The 17695-nt window shown below is 43.0% G+C and overlaps 1 protein-coding gene across 1 annotated transcript; it reads right to left on the minus strand.

Moving 5' to 3' along the window:
- Positions 1 to 78: 78 nt before the first annotated feature.
- mms22l (MMS22-like, DNA repair protein) lies at positions 79 to 16465 on the minus strand. Its single transcript, XM_069656977.1, has 26 exons — positions 16407 to 16465; positions 15597 to 15794; positions 15162 to 15287; positions 14908 to 14960; positions 14031 to 14118; positions 13716 to 13893; positions 13355 to 13448; positions 12996 to 13126; positions 12491 to 12604; positions 12229 to 12405; positions 11586 to 11648; positions 11350 to 11469; positions 10749 to 10984; positions 8359 to 8575; positions 7956 to 8245; positions 4419 to 4600; positions 4014 to 4164; positions 3048 to 3184; positions 2685 to 2827; positions 2164 to 2320; positions 1854 to 1999; positions 1503 to 1714; positions 992 to 1158; positions 716 to 812; positions 362 to 529; positions 79 to 183 (listed from the first exon to the last, which is right to left on the minus strand). The coding sequence occupies exons 2-26, from the start codon at positions 15767 to 15769 to the stop codon at positions 108 to 110; spliced, it is 3696 nt and encodes a 1231-aa protein (XP_069513078.1). The 5' UTR covers positions 15770 to 15794; positions 16407 to 16465; the 3' UTR covers positions 79 to 107.
- Between the last annotated feature and the right edge of the window lie 1230 nt (positions 16466 to 17695).

Below are 17695 nucleotides of genomic sequence, written 5' to 3' on the forward strand. Positions count from 1 at the left end.
AAGACCAAATGAAGAAATTTGGCAACATAAAGAAGGTTTTTATGACTAACAAGGAATTCTTGGAACTGGCGACAGGTCTTGGAGCTGGTCCCTTTTTAGAAAAACTTTCAATCCGCTTCCAGACTGGTCATTTCTGCCTGCCCACTCTCTCCAAGGAGGCACAGTAACTTCCTATAGGCACTCCTGATACACAGAGAGACAGAGCAGTCAGTTAGTGGACACATTCGAAAATAGCTTTCGCCTACAGAATATTCCAGTTCAGTACGTAACACCTGTTCATTGTCTAGACAACTTAAAAATAGTCTAAGGCGATGAATACAGTCTATGTAGCTTCAGGCATGTGATTCATCTGTTTGCTCACCTCAAGGCGATGTTCTTGCCCAGTCCTCTCTTGTGCTCAGTGTTTCTCAGACTGAGAGACAGGTTGGGGATGAGAGCTTGAATCACAGAAGGATCTAAAACAGCCACTGTTTCAAGGACACTGTATACCTGCCTGTCGTAGACTCCCTCGTTCTCCTCCACAAATGACCTGGGAGCGTTGGGATTACATAAACAGTAAATACCACAAATGAAAGGCTTTAATGTATTTTGGCTAGTTTGACTCTGTGGATACAGTGCATACAACACATACATTGTGAGCATACTGCCCTCGACTTACGCCACGTAGCTCTAATATAGGTGCAGATATTTTTTGCAAGAGATTATTGTCAATTACCTGAAGACATTGATCATCTGTTGACATGGTCCCTCTAAGGATGCAGCAGCACATCGCTCCACCACAAGCTGTAAGGCATCTGTGCTGGTCTTACGTACTGAACAGGAAAATAAAACAACTTTTTTAACATTCAATTAGTTTCCCTCGCTGGGTCACTAGGTGACCCAAATGGTGTCCTCTATATCAAAATTTGAAAGGTACTCACAAACAGCTTAGAGGAAATCTACACGTTATAAGCTTCAGATTATTTTGTGTGCATATGCACAAGCATATTACCCTGGGGTTCATTGATGAGCAAGATACAGCGCAGCAGACTGGGAAGGGGCACTGTGAGGAGGACAGGGTCCGAGTCACTGTTTCTTCTCAGAAGCTCCAAGAGGAACATCAGGACCGACGCTACCCGAGGCGGGGGGGCGATACCTTTAAACTGCAGGAAGCTCTCACTGTACAATTTGAAAAGGAACACAACTTTTAATCCTGAAGAATTTCACAGATAAAGATATGTATTTATGGAGAAATATAATGGAAGACAAGAAATTATACCGACAAAAACGCTGTTAGGTCCTTGATGATTAAAACTTACACGAGGAAATTAAATGAAATCTACAGTAAGCTGCCTGTGTTTGGTTGGACTCTGTTTCAGTCACTCTTATACTCTGAAACATTGCACACGTTGATGAGCTGGGAAGAAGCCATAATCAAACGCAATCTAGATATGAAATTAATGCCAAGGCCAGGTGGTTGGGGGCCACAACAGGCAAACAACATTTCAGCTGTAGAGACCTACCAGAGCACCTCCAGGATGGTCCTCCGCAGTGACACTCCCCGGCTGGTTGGGCTGGCCTCACATGCACTCAGAAGCACCGGGTGGTTGGCAATGATGCCCACGGAAGGTGAGGCAGGAAGAAAATGATCTAGGTATCTGCGGGTAACAGAGCGGAGCTGCTGCTTCAGGTAGACACCCTGCGACTGAGACACACTGGAGGCCACTGACAGACCCTGTGGGGGAATAAGTTAGAGGGAAGAGTTAATGGAAACATCTTAACAAATGACTGACAAAGTGATGAAAGGGCTTAACACCTTTAGTCCAAACCAAGACATGTGTTTGTGATTCAGTGTGCTATGTGTTTGTTCTTACCTGTAGATATAGAGGCAGGCTGTCTCTAAGTGCTTTGTCCTGCTGTGTAAGGCTGTGGGGAAGCAGAAGCCCGTCCACAATGCGAAACAGCAGCTGCTGGGCTTTAGATGTGGCCAGCAGGGGGCTCCAGTGCTTCACTATGCAACCTAAGTCAAACAGTACAAAATATAAACAATCGGTGAGGTACATGACTGCAATGTTTCCTTACTTCCTTTTGTTACTCAGGCCCAACTTTAAAAGGTAAGAAACTAAGTAACACTGAAGCTTTGCAGGATGTATAATGTCACTAGTATAGGGGCTCTGCACCTACCAACAGCCCAGTAGGCAAGCTGCAGTCCCTCTTGGTTCTTGCTGACCAGAGACGGTTTAATGTGTTTAAGGATGTCACCAATATAGTCCAGGGCTCTGGTTACCATGACTGAACGCTCAGACAAAAGCTGCAGTCCACTGTACACAATGCCTACAGCCTGACATAAAAGAGAAGACAGATAAAAAGTTATGAGACATATTTGCATGTAAATACAGCCTGCTGTAGTAGAGACCTGTATGAACATGATAGGCAAAGCATACATCACATGTAGTGCAGACATGAGTAAAGATGTAGGAAAGAATTTCACTCACATATATTAGTACTGTGGGTCTAATACACATACACTTAGGGACAGTGTACATCTCTACTACTACCGGTATCTGTCAGCTTTTCTGCAGAAGCTGACAGCAGGCAATGCCTCATTATTTGTTTCAGAAAATTCAAGAATAATTTCAAAGATTTACCTTTGTTGACATCATTAAAAGACTACACTATATATTACACCTTTCAGCTTGCGTTACCTTGACAAACATCTCCAGGGCTGAAGTGGGTTCTATTCTGGTGGCTGTTGGCTGCAGCCCGGCTCTCTGTAAAAGACTATCCACCTCAGGAAGCTTCAGCACCAGCCGGGTCAGTTCCCACAACTGCTCCTCCACAGCTCGGCCTGAAAGCATTGCGGACACAACCAGAGTATTTCAATGAGAATGTATCCTTTCTCTCTAATTCAGGACAAACAGGTAAAAGTAACAAGCCTAAAACTCTTCTCTACAAAATCCTTTCAATTTCGAGCAGCCTAAGGTTCATGAAGCTTTAGGATCTGCATTTCAGTACAGCAACAATTCCAAACTCTCACAAACATGACATTGTGGACTCACTGACATTACCTGTCCTGCTGTCAGACCCATCCGGGTTCTTGTGAAGGTGCTGCTGTATAACACAACGAAACCAGGCCCTCACTGAAAGGCTTTGTGCAGAACCAGACACAACAGCAGAGTCACTGCTGAGTGAGGACACCAGCTCACTGGAAAAGAACAGCAACAGACAATGATTCACATTCATGTGTAATGTGTGTAGTTTTTAACACTAGTGGTCGTTACTGCTGATTAACATTCATGTGTTTGTTAAAAACTGACATTGTGAACCTTGTTATACTGAATTTGACAGATGTTTTGTATTCTGAAAGGTGAATGCGTTACTGCGGCCAAATCTTTATTTAAAAACTGCATTAATCTATAATTATTTTTGTATTGAAAACAGATCTTGTTTCTTCCTGACAGATTTCTTTTGACTTAACAAACAGTGTTTCATGATGAGTCTAGCAGGATAGACTGAGGGTAACATTTTGCATTAGCATGAAAACATTACTTCAATTTATAAATGACATATTGCTAATAACTCCAACGCTCGTAAATCGAGGCTTGGCGGGCCGGTACTTCTAAACAATAAATATGAGGAGTGTCCTTGTTTTGGATATATATTCAGCCCTGGCACGTTAATAGCACTTGGCAGTGTGTGAAGAGGACCTCTGAGGGGGAAACAGTCACCTTGTTTTGTACCCTTGAGTGCAATTTTGAAGATGCATAACATTTTCTATTTAGTTTAGAGGTATGGCTTTAGTTTCTTCATCAAACCATCTTTTGATATTACCAAGGACGCTCACCGTCTAATTTATTAATTAGATACTACCCATAATACCTACAGGACTGTGGTGACAACCATAATACAGAATGACAGCTGACAGGTACAAAAGTTTAAATCATCCCCGTCTGATGTTTTTCCATTAGGAGAAATGTGATAAACAAAGCTTGGTGACTGTGGTGATACGCACAAAGGTTTAATCTGAACTCTACCTGTTTTGAAGTAGATGGGAAAGGTAGCGGGTAACCAGAAGTGGGTGAACCATGTCGTCCCAGCCAAAGCATTGCAAGATGGACTGAACTGGGTTGGGCTGAAGGTCCTGAGGGGCAGAGCTGGGCTGATCCAAGGCCAACAGTGTAAAGCCTAACAGAGAGAATTATTACATTTATACACATTTTAAATATTATTTTACAATATAAAAAATGTCCTCCTTTATCCCCCTCTCTAGATACTTATGATCTTCTTCTTCTTCTTGTGTAAAAGAATTACATTATTTCAAAATGATCAACAAAGGCCATCACATATCCATTTTGCTTGTTCTCCTCCACCCTGTCCTCCTGCAGCCCTTTCTTCCACCCACCCAGTGTCCCCTTTTCCTCCTAGTAGGCATTACTGACCTGCAGCAGCATCTGCCAGCTGTGTTGGAGGGGTTTGAGAGAGGCGTAGGCTGCGCAGAAAGGGGAAGAAATGTGCCCAAAGAGCTGCTGCTACCGCTAGGTGGCGCTCTTTCACCACACTGGTGTTAGCAGGAGCCCAAGCCAAGGTGGATGCTGACTGGACACTGCGCTGATGGACCCGTCTGGAAGGACACAGACACACATAAAGAAAGACAGCAGATAAACAAATCTAAATCCAAACATAGGACTCCCTCTCTTGTAAAACAACTCCGCCCTCTACTTTCTGAAATCCTTTTGCTCCCCTGTTTCTTTCACTTCTTCTTCATGTGTTTTTTCTCTCTTCTCTCCTGGGGGATTACTGGGTGCGGCGGTGCGCTGCAGTGAGGAGCAGAGCTGTGTGGAGGTGGGGAAGGCGGAGAAGGATATTATAGGCATAGAGAGGAGCCTAATGCTGATCCCCTGTACACAGACTATACTTTGGCTCTTCTGGCTCATCCCTGGCCCTGGCCCCAGCCGCTACAGCAGCCCCACAGTGGCTGGCATTAGCCCAGATAAGCAGCTGAAGGAGCTGTAATCTCATTTAGACTGGAGATGATCCTCCTGTCCCCCTTATTCGCCCGCATGGGGGTGCAGGGAATCAAGGTTGAGGTGTGCTGGGGAAGGAGGAAAGGAAAGAGGAACTACAAACCCCCCAACCTCCCCTTCTCTCCATCCCATCCTCAACTATGCACTCTAGTCTGCTACTATGGTACACGCATACACGCACACACACACCTCAGCAGTGCCTTCCCTTCCAGCAAGGTTGCATCTAATCCGGAGAGAGCTGAGACGATCGATTAGAGTCTGAATTCATTAGCCTCGTTACTACTGCGGAATGGGCCTTTCACACCCATCAACCCTCATTGTACAAGACATCGTCAGAGACCCCACTTAATCCTCCTCACTGCGGATTCTTACAATGCGTACACACAAACACACACATGTACACACTCTGCGCAACACACCATTAGGGACCTTGTTTAACCCCTTCTGCAGCTGCATCCAACACACAGACATAAAATAAAATATACAACAGACACTCAAGCTTCCACTTTCTGCTCAGGCATCTCTATAAAAAAGTCAAACTTCAATTGTCACTAACTGTCTCATACGTTACAGTAGTTGTCCTTGACTTTAAAGGAAAGGCTCAATATCTGGTAAAATGTCCTAATGCTCATAAAGTACAACATTTTACAGGGAGGCCTACTTTTATCTTTTAAGGCAAGGAGATGGGGATTAATTCTTTGTACCAAAAACACACCCAACTTAGTATGCCCATGCCAGCTCACCTCATCAACCAGTGGCACCCCCACTAACCCACAGCAGAGGGTCATGGGAAGGAATAAAATGGAAGAATTATGCCTGGGACTGGCTTCTTGCCTCAGCACCATGGCGATGGCTATCAAGAGTGAATGTGCGGACCCTCCACTCCTCTGCTATTGGCAGAATAATTCTCTTAATGTGTGCAGATTCCACACAGCTCTCAGTAGACATAATGATGCACAGGCTAAATTTGCCAGGCTACATAATTGCCCATTAATTGTGTCACAGAAAAGGCATTAATCACAAAGAGATACCGAGAATTGCCAGGCCGAAGAATTATGTTTCATTTAGGGGACAGATTTGAAAGAGAGAGCATGGTATTTATTTTATTTGGTTAAATGGGTCAGTGTTGGCCGGGCCATAACACAGAGGGCCTCTGGGAGACACGCCCCCCTCTTCCTCTTTGCCCATTTATGTGCAAATGTGTGCCCTCCAACCCTGAGATCTCCGATGGGAAGTTTGGGAATCCGCAATGCTTACAAGATATCATGTTATGTGGTTTGGCATTGAAATAAGGGCGGAGTACAGTTCAGTTAGTGTTTGACTGTTGGTGTGTGGGCAGGTGTGCAGGTATGTGTGTGTAGGGTTGAATGTATGCTTTGGAGAATGATAGCTCTCTCAGTGATTCATGTCGGTGAATGATAGCTCAGTAAAACTTTACAATGACCTTATTTTATTGTTTAAGCGATTGTTTTTCACAGGTTGTAAGTTGATAAAGTATAAAGAGGCAGTAGTAGTTTCAGGGCATACTAACACTCAGGTTCAAAGCATAGTTGTAGGAGTGTAAAAGCTATTCAAAAATCACTTTCATGTGGAGCAAAACCTGGGATGTCTGTATGAATGATTTGAAGGCCTTGTATAAATACAACTTCAATACTTTCTTGGAACCAACTTAAAGATGTCTGCAGCATTGACTCTCATTTAATCTCAGATCCACCTATGTTAATAAGCACTAATTGAAGGTGTGTATTTGGACCTCAGCTGAGTCAGTCCTTTAGTAACGCTTCTATAGACCGGAATAAAAAAGAAGTATGCCTCTTCACACACAAGTGAGTTGAAGTAAGAGTCTGTTGCGTTGGCCTCGCTAACTCTCTCTGGGTGGCCGATCACTCCTGGGTGATGGCAGATACGCTTTACTGTGTGCAGCTAGAGATTTTTCCTGGGAATGTCACCACTGACACCCAGTTCCACACACTTCACATTCAATGGATTTCATCAGTGGGCCTCCGGGTCAATCACAATTGTGTTATCTCATGCTGCAATAGACCATGACTTATATAAATGAAAATGAAGATGTTACTTTCATTGTGGATCAAATGACTATGTATATTGTGAAAGTAGAGATGGGAAAGATTTAGGTTATTTTGGAGAACATTGGATTCACTAATGATAGGAATGATAACTTTTGCATCACAACATATCAATATAACTGATTCTAATATAACTTATTTTTAAACGTAGTAACTCTAGGTCATGCTAGGGATATTATATGTATCGTTCTGGTTTATTGAAAAGTAGAGTATTATTGCAAACTTAAAGATCTTCAAGTCCAGATTTTAAAGAAATTAATCAGTGAGATCACACCTTACTCACAGACTTTCCAGTCTCACTGGATTTGTGTCTACTGATGCTTCTGTTCCTTCCCTGTCTAATAAACAGACACTGTTTCAGCATTGGATCTCTGACCTTCAGCTGGGGTTGATCATGTAATGAAAACCTGTGTCCTACAGCTGAACCCGTCATGATGCCCTACTGACCATAGTCTCTCTCTCATCGCGCTCGCAACAGGAGGGTCCATGGATGGTCCCTTGAGCCTGAAACTCTACTCAGAGCTCCACCAGCACCTTTTGAGGGTGACCCGGGGGCCACAAGGTCTACTGAGACTAACAGGGGCTACAATGCAACACAGGTTCTTTATAGACACTCATTCCAACTGACAGGACAATCCACCTATTGTCAGTAGGAGAAGTGAGTGGACTGGACTGGCAAGAGCAGAAGATATCACTCGCCTCTGCTGTAGCTGCTTATCAGATTTTAATAAAAGCTGAGCTTGGCCTTGGCCAGAAAACATTTGTCTGAATGGGAGCAGCCATCAGCGAAAGAAAAGAATGAGAGAAACAGAGAAAAAGAAAGAGATACCTGGGAGCTGAGCAGTATTTAGATCAGCTGTCTCACCTGAGCTGGGCGAGGACGATCTGCAAAAAGCCAAGGGCGGAATTCAGCTCTGATAGGCGGCAAGCCGGCAACAACCAATCAAACCCTTCATTGAGCAGCTTCTCTTCTGATAGGCTGAGACTGGTGCTCGTCTCGAACACCTCAGCTACGCCCTCTAGATACGAGCCAAGGGGCCCCCAGAGGGCAAGCCTGCGAGACACCTCTGTGGTCTTATCGTAGAACTCTTTGGCTGTCTCGTTAAAGGAGGAGGCCAGCCAATTTGCCTGTGCACCCACATCCAGACCTCTCTCCTGAAAAACAATATCAGGGGATGTCAAAGCAAATCTTAAACTGGTGAAAATGTGTACATATTAAAGACTGTTACAAACAATTGTCTTTGAGATTACATTTCTGATTAACAAACCTGGAACAACAACAGTAGTGATAGCTGTCCTCTCCAGACCAGGGTGCGGTGCCCAGAGGGGCAGTTAGAGGGGAGGAAACCAAGCAGCTCAGAGGCTCTGCTGGCCACATCCTCCAGCTCCATCTGCCTGGCCACCACAAGAAACAGCAGCAGGAAGTTCATGAGGCCTGCCTCTGACAGGTCCTGCATCTTTTTTGAGGAGAACTTGGAATAAATCCTGGAAAACAAAAGAGAGAGGAATAAATGATGTTAGGGCGAGAAAAATGTGGCACAAGAGATGAACTGGAGGGAAGTGATCAAAGGCAAGGACGTGATCAAGATACGGCTTCTGATCTTCTCAATATGACCAAAAACAAGGCAACAGAATGCTTTTAAATGGTTCATTTGTTTTTCTGATCTAATTTAGATTTTCTTTACTTCAGTGATGATAGATGAATAGATGATTGGTTCTTCTGTAACCCCTGACTTTAAATGCTGACTAACTGAACTTTCCACCCCCACTGTGCACCACACCACCTGCCTCCATCACCCTCTCAGCTCCAGGGGAGAGGCCAGGCTGCCCGGCCCGTGTGTCTGTGTGTGTGTGTGTGTGTGTATGTGGGTGAGAGGGAAAGAATAAGCAAGAGAGGGAGTAAGCAGGATCTAACAGCGTGCTGGGTGAGAGAACCACCCAGCACGCTGTTAGATCCTGCGGGCACTGTGGAGAAATGCCTTTAAAGATCATGTTAAATGTCAGAGACACTCAGACACACAGCAGTAGGCGCTTGGTCCCTCTCTCTACAGCCAAACCAATTTACTGCAACACCAGAGAGAGATCAATAAAACCACAAACACACACACTTGCATTGCCACACATCCAGCTTGCTGTTTGCTCGCCTGGCAGGAAAACACAGAAGGCTGGAGCCCCCTCCTTTCACACCCTAACTCCCAAACACAGATGCAGCCCACACAGGTGAGTAAAGCTGCTGTTTGGGTCAAAACACAAACAGCGAGCATCCCAAGACAAACTTGATGTAAGAAGTATGACTGATATAATAGAGTGGAGAAAAAAGAGAAAGGAACTGAGTAAGACCAGGTTAACACTGAAATCAGCTTAGTTACACCCACAGAGGACTGAAAAAGGAGAAGGTGGCCAGGCGTGCAGTCAGAGTGTGAGGGGAGGGAGATTTAAATAGATGAATGAGTTATATGTAACAGGGTTATAAGCAGCGCACTGGGAAGCAGTGATGGGAATTTTCTGCGTTCTCCCAACCTGTCTGTCTGTTTGTTTATTCCGGACAGCTTTTTTTTCCGGAGGCGAGCAGATGCTCCTAACTCCCGGTGTTGGAGATCAACATGCTTGCAGTCGATCCCATTAATGCGATGGTCGCGGGTGTCCCACAGAGCCAGGCTAGGAGTAGGAACACTGCCGAAACGTTGTGGCGATACGGTCGGCACGCCTCATGCCTCCTGAGGGTTGGGCGATAGTAGTGAGGGGAGTGGGGGCTGGGTGGTGGGGGGATCTGGACCTGTCCCAGCCAATTCTGGCTGTTGCCAGACTCCCTACCACCCACATCTCCCCACCACCGAAGCTCCCCTCTCTATCCGTGTTGGAAACCAACACAGCTTCGTTAAGGCGAATTAACCGCCACGCTCGTTAGCTAATTAGCCCCCATGTCTGCATCGCTACTGAGTACATTCCAGACAGAGGGAAGTCATTAGGCGGATTTATCTGCGGCTGCCTCTCTCTGGCGCCCAGCCGGCCTGGGATATAGGATGGTCTAGCACTGGGTTCTGATGGGCACATTAGCTTGTGATCTTTCCTCTCTTATTTATTACTTCGCTTCACAAAGACACACTCTCCCTCCATCCAATGGTCTCACACACACTTATGTCACTGCTCAAGGGAGCAGGTGCAGTGTGTGTGGGTGTGTGTTGTGTGCATCAGTAGGAGGCTCCTTGGCTCTGGTCTGTGCTGAAGAGCAGGTGGTTGACTCCTGAGACACCTGCTCCACTGGGGGGCCTGAGTAAATATCAAAGACGCACTGGGAGACTCGGTGCACCTGGCACGCACACAAACAAGACCGAAAGACATGCTAGTGTGTAAACACACATGGTGTTTGTGTTTTCATGCAAGTATTCATCCTTACACACACACAAATCCAAATAACACACTAAACACATCACACATTAGAATATCAAGGGGAAAAGGGATCCCAACAAAGCCTGGTCTTGATTAGTAATCACTTTGCACAGCTTCTACTCCATGGTTTCCCTTTAATCTTTTCTCCCCTCCCTAAAAACTATACACTATGTATATGGAGTCTACTAAACTGCCTGTCTGTGAGACGTACTTTTCCTGGTGAAGAAGCAAGAACTACAAAGCCTCCAAACCTTCTCTCCATCTTTACCTTCCTTTGATCTGTCTCTGTGGGACTCCACCCGCCCTGTCCTGGGCGAGGCACAGAGCCAGCACTCGGAGGAAGATGTGGAAGGAGTTGGCTGAGCGGTAGAGCTGGGTGTGTCCTGGGGAGTTAAGGAGAGAAGGGGAGCAGCAGCTGCGGGCCTGCTCCAACAGAGCCAGGGGTGACTTGTACAATGTGCCAACACCAGACATCCCGAGCCAGGGTACAGTGAATGAGGAACTCTGGAGTAAAAGGATAGAAGATAATGTCACTATACAGGGTTTGATAATAACCCAAAGGAACATGATCTGCATGATTTGTCTATATTGCAATATCATCAACAATAGCAAGCTTTCTTATAGCAAGCCAACAAACAAAAAGTAAAGCCTTCACTTTACATTTAGTAAAGCATTTAGCAATAAAACCAGAGTTGAACAATCAAGATAAAGAAACTAGAGAAAGAATATGACATCTCAAAAAGTGGTGGCAACATTAATTTATATAACGAACGTCAACTGAAGGTGGTCTGATTAAAAATTGGGCAACACATCAAGCTTAAGCAACTTTTATCATCTGTATTACACTTCCAGTGGAAGCTTCTTCCCACCAGATTCTTGCTGTAGTAGTCCCAGAGGGTGGAGACAGCGCTGGTGCTCGGTTCCCACAGCAGACAGAGACTGAGGCAGCAGTGGACATGCATCCTGACCTGCTCCTCTGCTAGACCTCCCTGTTATTTCCAACACACACGTAAACATAATGTTTACATTACTGCTAAACGCAAATACTTTTTTAAAATCCATTAGAAGGGTTAAAAATAAATGATTAACTAGAAGAAGAGCTGACCTTGGGGCTACAGGTTAACTTGAGCAACTCTTCCACAAAAGCCCAATTATCTCCCAGATGTTTCTGAGTACAGAAAAAATGACATTAAAAAACACATCAAACAACACATTTTTACATTCAAATGTTTGTATGGTAATAAACGAAAGAAATAGAGGGTTACTTGCATTCATATGTATTACTTAATTAGACATGACCTTCAATCAATACCTGCTTTCTCTAATGCAGTCTCTCAACGTCACTCAGAAATATTTTCATCAAATTAGCCTTTTTTTTAATTGTTAATTTCACTACAGTGTCAGGGTTACAGCACATTTTTGTACTTTGAGTTTCATGGCACATGTCATTTCATTTTAGAAGAGCTGAACCCATTTAATGTGATGTAAATTTATATTGCACAATGAAGATGAATTACATGCACCTACGTACATTAATAAAAAAAATGTAGAATCAATATTGTTAAAACTGAGGTTCTTGAAGAATTTAGGGTATTTATGTTGTGACAAATGAATGTGGTAAAATTTGAGATCAAATGCATCAAATGAGTTTTAATTCCCTGACTTCTCAGTAAGAAATGCATCTCTCAGCATTCCATTCCATTCTGTCATTTGTTAAGGCTTATGTATCTTGATTTCCAGTCTCTTACCTTATTCTGTAGTGTGCCGTTGTGGCTGTACTGCCCTAACATTGCTAAATGAGTGACCAGCCACCATGTGAATCCCAGAGGGTCCTTACAGTGTGTGGGGAGGCCACTGAACTGCTCTGCTGCTGGCTTCCCGGAAACCAGAGGCCTCAACAGCGAGTTCATGTAGCTCCAGAAAGACTAGAGGAAAGCACATTGGTAAATTTTTGCTTGGACAGAGTTACATTATATTATTTGACATTGAACATGTGTTAAATTGCATTACCTGTGTGTGTAACACTTTTTTCCTCTGTTCCAGAAGGTGCATGAGTAGGACCCACAGCTCTTTGGTGCATGAGCAAAGGTAGTTACAGCTGCTCAGCGCTTCTGTAGGCCTCACCTAGATATCACAGGATGTATTTAGCATAGTAAGCTCTATATAAATGCACTGGGTCTATCACTGACATGAAGATCATACAATTTGTTTGATAACATTTTTTACCATGTCAAGCACTCATCACACAAAAAAATATGTTTTAGTATTAATGTTATCCAGTGCTTGGTGTTACTAAGATGCTTTTCCATTAAAAAGGAATCATATTCTCACATTTAATGGGTATTACAGAAGCCACATTTATATTCAGTATTTGCCACCCATGGCTCCCATCTTCTATCCAGCACTAACAGTAGTAATAAATATATATGCAATACCAGGACTGTAGTTTCCAGCTAAGAAATGCCACTGGTGAATCTAACCAGCAAGATGTAATGAGTTGTGGCCAGCCGCCCACCTTGCTGTATTTGCCTATGGCCAGACCAGTTAGGTCACACAGCAGGGTGCACAGGTGCTCTTCAAACAGACTGGTATCAGTAAGGTTCTCTCCCGTCAGGTTCACAAACTGGTGGGCGTACACAACTTGGCCTGGAGAGAAGAACAGGTAGAATTACAAAAGGCCTGTTTCCATGATAATGACTCATAATGACTGCAAGTAAGAAGATGATTGCCAAATGTGTTAGTTTAACCATGCTTCCAATGGATTGGATTTTTATACTTCAGGTATCAGTATATTTCTAAACCACAACATCATTCGAGTCAAATCTTATTTCAATGACATGTCTGAGCATTCTGTTGCAGCGATCGTAAGCATACCTTGCATCTTGTGATCGAGTAGGTGAAGGATCTCTAAGACTGACCAGTGGATGTCCAGATGAAGGTGCAACAAATGCCAAGAGGGAGAAAAAATCTGCAGGAGTAACCCAAAGCACAAAGTTCAATGCCAATAGTAGTAAAAATAAACAGAAAACATTAACTCATAAAACAGAAAAAGGTCTTGGTGTTTCGATCCCTCAGATATAAAAAAAATAAACAGTGGTAGTATAAGTCATCCCTCACAACATTTCATATTATCACTCTGTAAAGTTGAATTACATTTAAGTAATTTACACTGTTGTTGCACCTGTTTGAAACCTCTCCTTTACCACCGCCCCTGATGCCTATATATGACACATACCTTTCCCTGGTTAGATATGGTGAAGGCACTCTGAATGTTAGCAGGCAGGTCTTTGAGTCGTCCTATAAGAAGAGTTATGCCAAACAGCTCCTCCAGAAGAGCTGAGGGCAGCTGAGCCTCTTGTTCCTCATAGGGGTGTGAATGACCTGCCTCCATAGAGCTGGAAGGTTCCAGGTATCTGAACATATACAGAAGATACATGTTTAAACAAACACAGTAAAAATACATACATATATGATACAGTAACATTTTGATTAAAAAAACTTGAATAAGTGGTACCATTGTTTATAGTTTGCGATATTTATGTGGACTTGCCTGTGCAGGAAGACTTTGACATACTGAAGGAATGAAACACACTGTTGTCTGAGGTCCTCTGCTTCATAGTGGAGGCTGCCTGCTTGACCTACAACACATGAGGGAAGCTGTGGGCAGTGTTTCCAAATCTTATGTAAAACATGCCCACTGTATCAGATATTAGAAATGACTCAAACACTAGAAATGAACACAACAATCTATTTATGGAAAACTTATTTGTTGGAACAGTTTGTCACAGCTGGTTTAATAGCGTGTTCACTTTAGCAAGCACACTGTTAGACCCAGACACACATCTATGTAAGTCATTGTAAGTAATTTGTCTCTGACACTTTTGTGGTCAAACAGATATCCATACATGTTTTGGGCTCATGATTTTAAAGTATCCTAAAGATTCAATGACATTTATTTTGTTTTTATATTTGGGAGTATACAGTTAAAATGTTACCCCTTTAATGTAATTCTTAAATCAGATTAGGATTCTCACAATAAAACACAGCATACAATTTCTGTCTTTATACACATTTTTACAAATGCCAAACATCACCAAGCAGTGGGTTTTTCCTATACTCAGTCCTTACGCTGTTTCCTGAGTTTATGACAGTCATTACCTCTAGGTGTATGCATGCCCTGTATGTTGTGTTAGTATTTTGTTTTTTTAGATTTCTCTTCAAGAAAATATTGCATGTGAAAGCCATTTACTTCTGGCCGGCCAGTTGCTCTCTGGCTAGACAAACTTCTCCTCTAATATAAAGTCTGTTTATGTAAGCAAACAACAAAATGTCCTTTTAAGGAAACAAATAATGGCTTACTAAGTGGACAAAATACTGACATGAGACTAAATGTCTGATTACTGTCTGGTGGATTACATATCTCTTACCAAAGTCATGTGAGCTGGACTGCACCAAGGTCTCCAGCCTGTACACCTTTTGTCTGTGAAATAACAAAGAACAGTGAACATTGAACCATGGTGTTTCAAATTAATTACTTTTGAAGTAAAACATGTTCTATGCTTTTGCTGCCATTGAAAAGGACCTTTCAGATTTGGGTAGTTGTAGCTAAATATATTTGCATTAAACTTATGATTATTCTAACAACAAAAGTAACTATTACTTGTTTAACATCCTGGCTTACCTGAATAGACCAAAGAGCAGCTTTGTAGATTCCACCAGTGCTGTCTCTGTTACCCAGGTGAAGCCAAAGAACTCCACAGTGTCTGTCTCATACTCAGCGGGGGCTGGATCCAGACGCAATAGTAACCTAAAAGATGGAAAGTCACATTTCACAAAGTTAAGTTCTTAACAAATGTTGTTTTGTGGCAATGAGGCAGCTGCTTCCACCTCATTACAAAGGGGTTGACAGCTCAAAGCATCAAAAAATGACCTTTGAAAAAGAAAAATCGACAACAACCTGTATCCAGTAAAATGATACATGCGCTCAGGATAACACTGTTGCTGTCAACCATTTTCACTGCGACCATTTCTCTGGGACAAAATAGGTATAGTGAAAACTGTTGACCTCCACGTGGCAAAACTTTTATGTCATAAGGTATACTGACAGTGATTGTACCGTTTCAGTGATCCTCTTGCAGAATATCCCTCTGTGGAGAGGGCACCAGTGGGGTCCTCTTTTGTTTCAGAGCAGCAAAAGCATGGCGGTGGGGCAGGAGTCAGCTCACAAAGACTGTCTGCTGCAAAGGGAGAAACTGGTGGGGTAAGGGATTGGCTGAAGTCGTCTGCCATGCTGCCGGTGCAGAAATAGTATCACCTTTAAAGATGAAAACATTTTGTTAATACATTACAAGATTGGGGCAGGTCAAGACACAACAGCAATCTTGACATTACAAGATTGTCACACAACACAACAGAGGTGTTACGGTCGAAGTGGGCTCAGGTAGCATGCATAAACACACTGTGCAGAGAAGATATACCATATGAAAGCAGATTAAAAAGGAGAAAACTCTATGTTCAAAGCAAATATATAGTATTAAATACACATATATTAAATTAAGATGTCGTATAACTGTTAGATAAAATACACAACAGACAGACAGCGGTCTATGAGAGTTATGTTTCACTTTTAGAAACTAACCTTTAACAGTATTACGTAATACCAAAAGATTAGCAAGCTACTTGTTGTAAAACTGTAGCAAATGAGCCGCAATAGTTATGAAACATCAATGATATGTTAAACGTTATCATTAACGTTAGCGCAAGAAAAATGAACTAGTAGGATTTTAACAGGAAACTAAACACAGCAGTGCCTACAGCAACCGAAATTGTACTAAAACATTGACACACCGTGTACTCCCGCTTCTTCTGTGGAGTAACAATCAGTAAAATGTAAGCCAAAGCATGAAGATTACACCGCTGTCATTACTCTGTTGTTTGGGTGTTCAGTCTCTCCCGCGCGCCCACAGCACGCATGCGCAGTTGCGCGCACTCCCCCAGCGCCCGTTGATTGGTCCAAAGTTCCAAGAGTGGGCGTGGTGTTGATGTTTTGCCTGAAACAGAACAAGAGGTATCACTGACACTTGTTGTGTCCTTCGTCTATTAATTTCTCCAGGTCAGTGTGTAGCCGCCCCGTTTCTTCTTCTCTTGAAGTCTTGTGCTTGTTTCAACGTTATTATCTGTCGAGTGACAGCGTTGAGCTGTATTCCCAATCTCAATAGCCTAAAAGTTTGTTTTATTAGTTTTAAAAAAGACTATTTGGTCTTCTTTGGAGCTTTTAAAGTTACATATGGTATAGGCCTAAAAAGAAACAAGGCGTGAATTCTGTAATATGTCTAAAATGTAAAGATTGTTATCATTAAAACATCTTGGAGATAACACTTTTTTTTGCTAGTAAACGGACTGAACCAGATAACTTGATCCATGCCAGGACTTTTCTACAGGCTATGTCAAAGTCACTTCTTGTATCCCTCGGTCTCACTGCAGGGGTCCAGCCCAATTTATACAAGAAATGCAGCAGTTTAACTAGAATTTCATCCACGCTAACCCTAATTTCCATATGCAGATCCGTCTCTCCCAACAGTCCCTCTCGCCATCACACCATTTCTTGCATTCTAATGCATTCTCACATCTTTACAAAATCCCCCTTCCGCCACACGCCGTGGATGTGCTTCCTTGGTCGGCTTACAGTTCGTTATTTCTGCACATTTGACGTGTGAAGTGAAGAGATGAGCGTTAGATGTAGCGGTATGCATGCTCCAATTTGCACGTTTTATTACCAGAGTCAGTGGAGACAGTAAAAATGGACGCGTCGGGAGATTATTTTCTTTACGATGCATCGACCTCCCGTTCTGCTTTCAACAGGAGAGTGTCCGTCTGTGTGAAGGCGTTATCGCCTGTATGGGAAAGGTAAATACCTTTTTTTTCTGGTCCTTCCCTACAAACCCATTCAGTCCTTTCTTGGAACTGTAATACATGGAGGGAGTGAGATTTGAACCTGTTTCACCCCCTCCCATCGCCTTTAGATGTAGCCCCGTTTCCATACTTTGATGCACTGGAACAGGTAAGATTTTCCTGTCTGATGTAGATCCTTCTCTGGATATACTTACAAGTAATCCACCCTGTCCTTATCTATTAGAGCTGTCACCAAAACGTGAAATTATTTGTTTACCTATAACAAATGCAAGGGCTTATTATGTGAAACTAATAAGCTGGGTT

This window comes from Semicossyphus pulcher, unplaced genomic scaffold (genome assembly GCF_022749685.1).
Source record: "Semicossyphus pulcher isolate SPU_LCO1_2020_fin unplaced genomic scaffold, fSemPul1.0.p SCAF_9, whole genome shotgun sequence".
Taxonomy (NCBI): domain Eukaryota; kingdom Metazoa; phylum Chordata; class Actinopteri; order Labriformes; family Labridae; genus Semicossyphus; species Semicossyphus pulcher.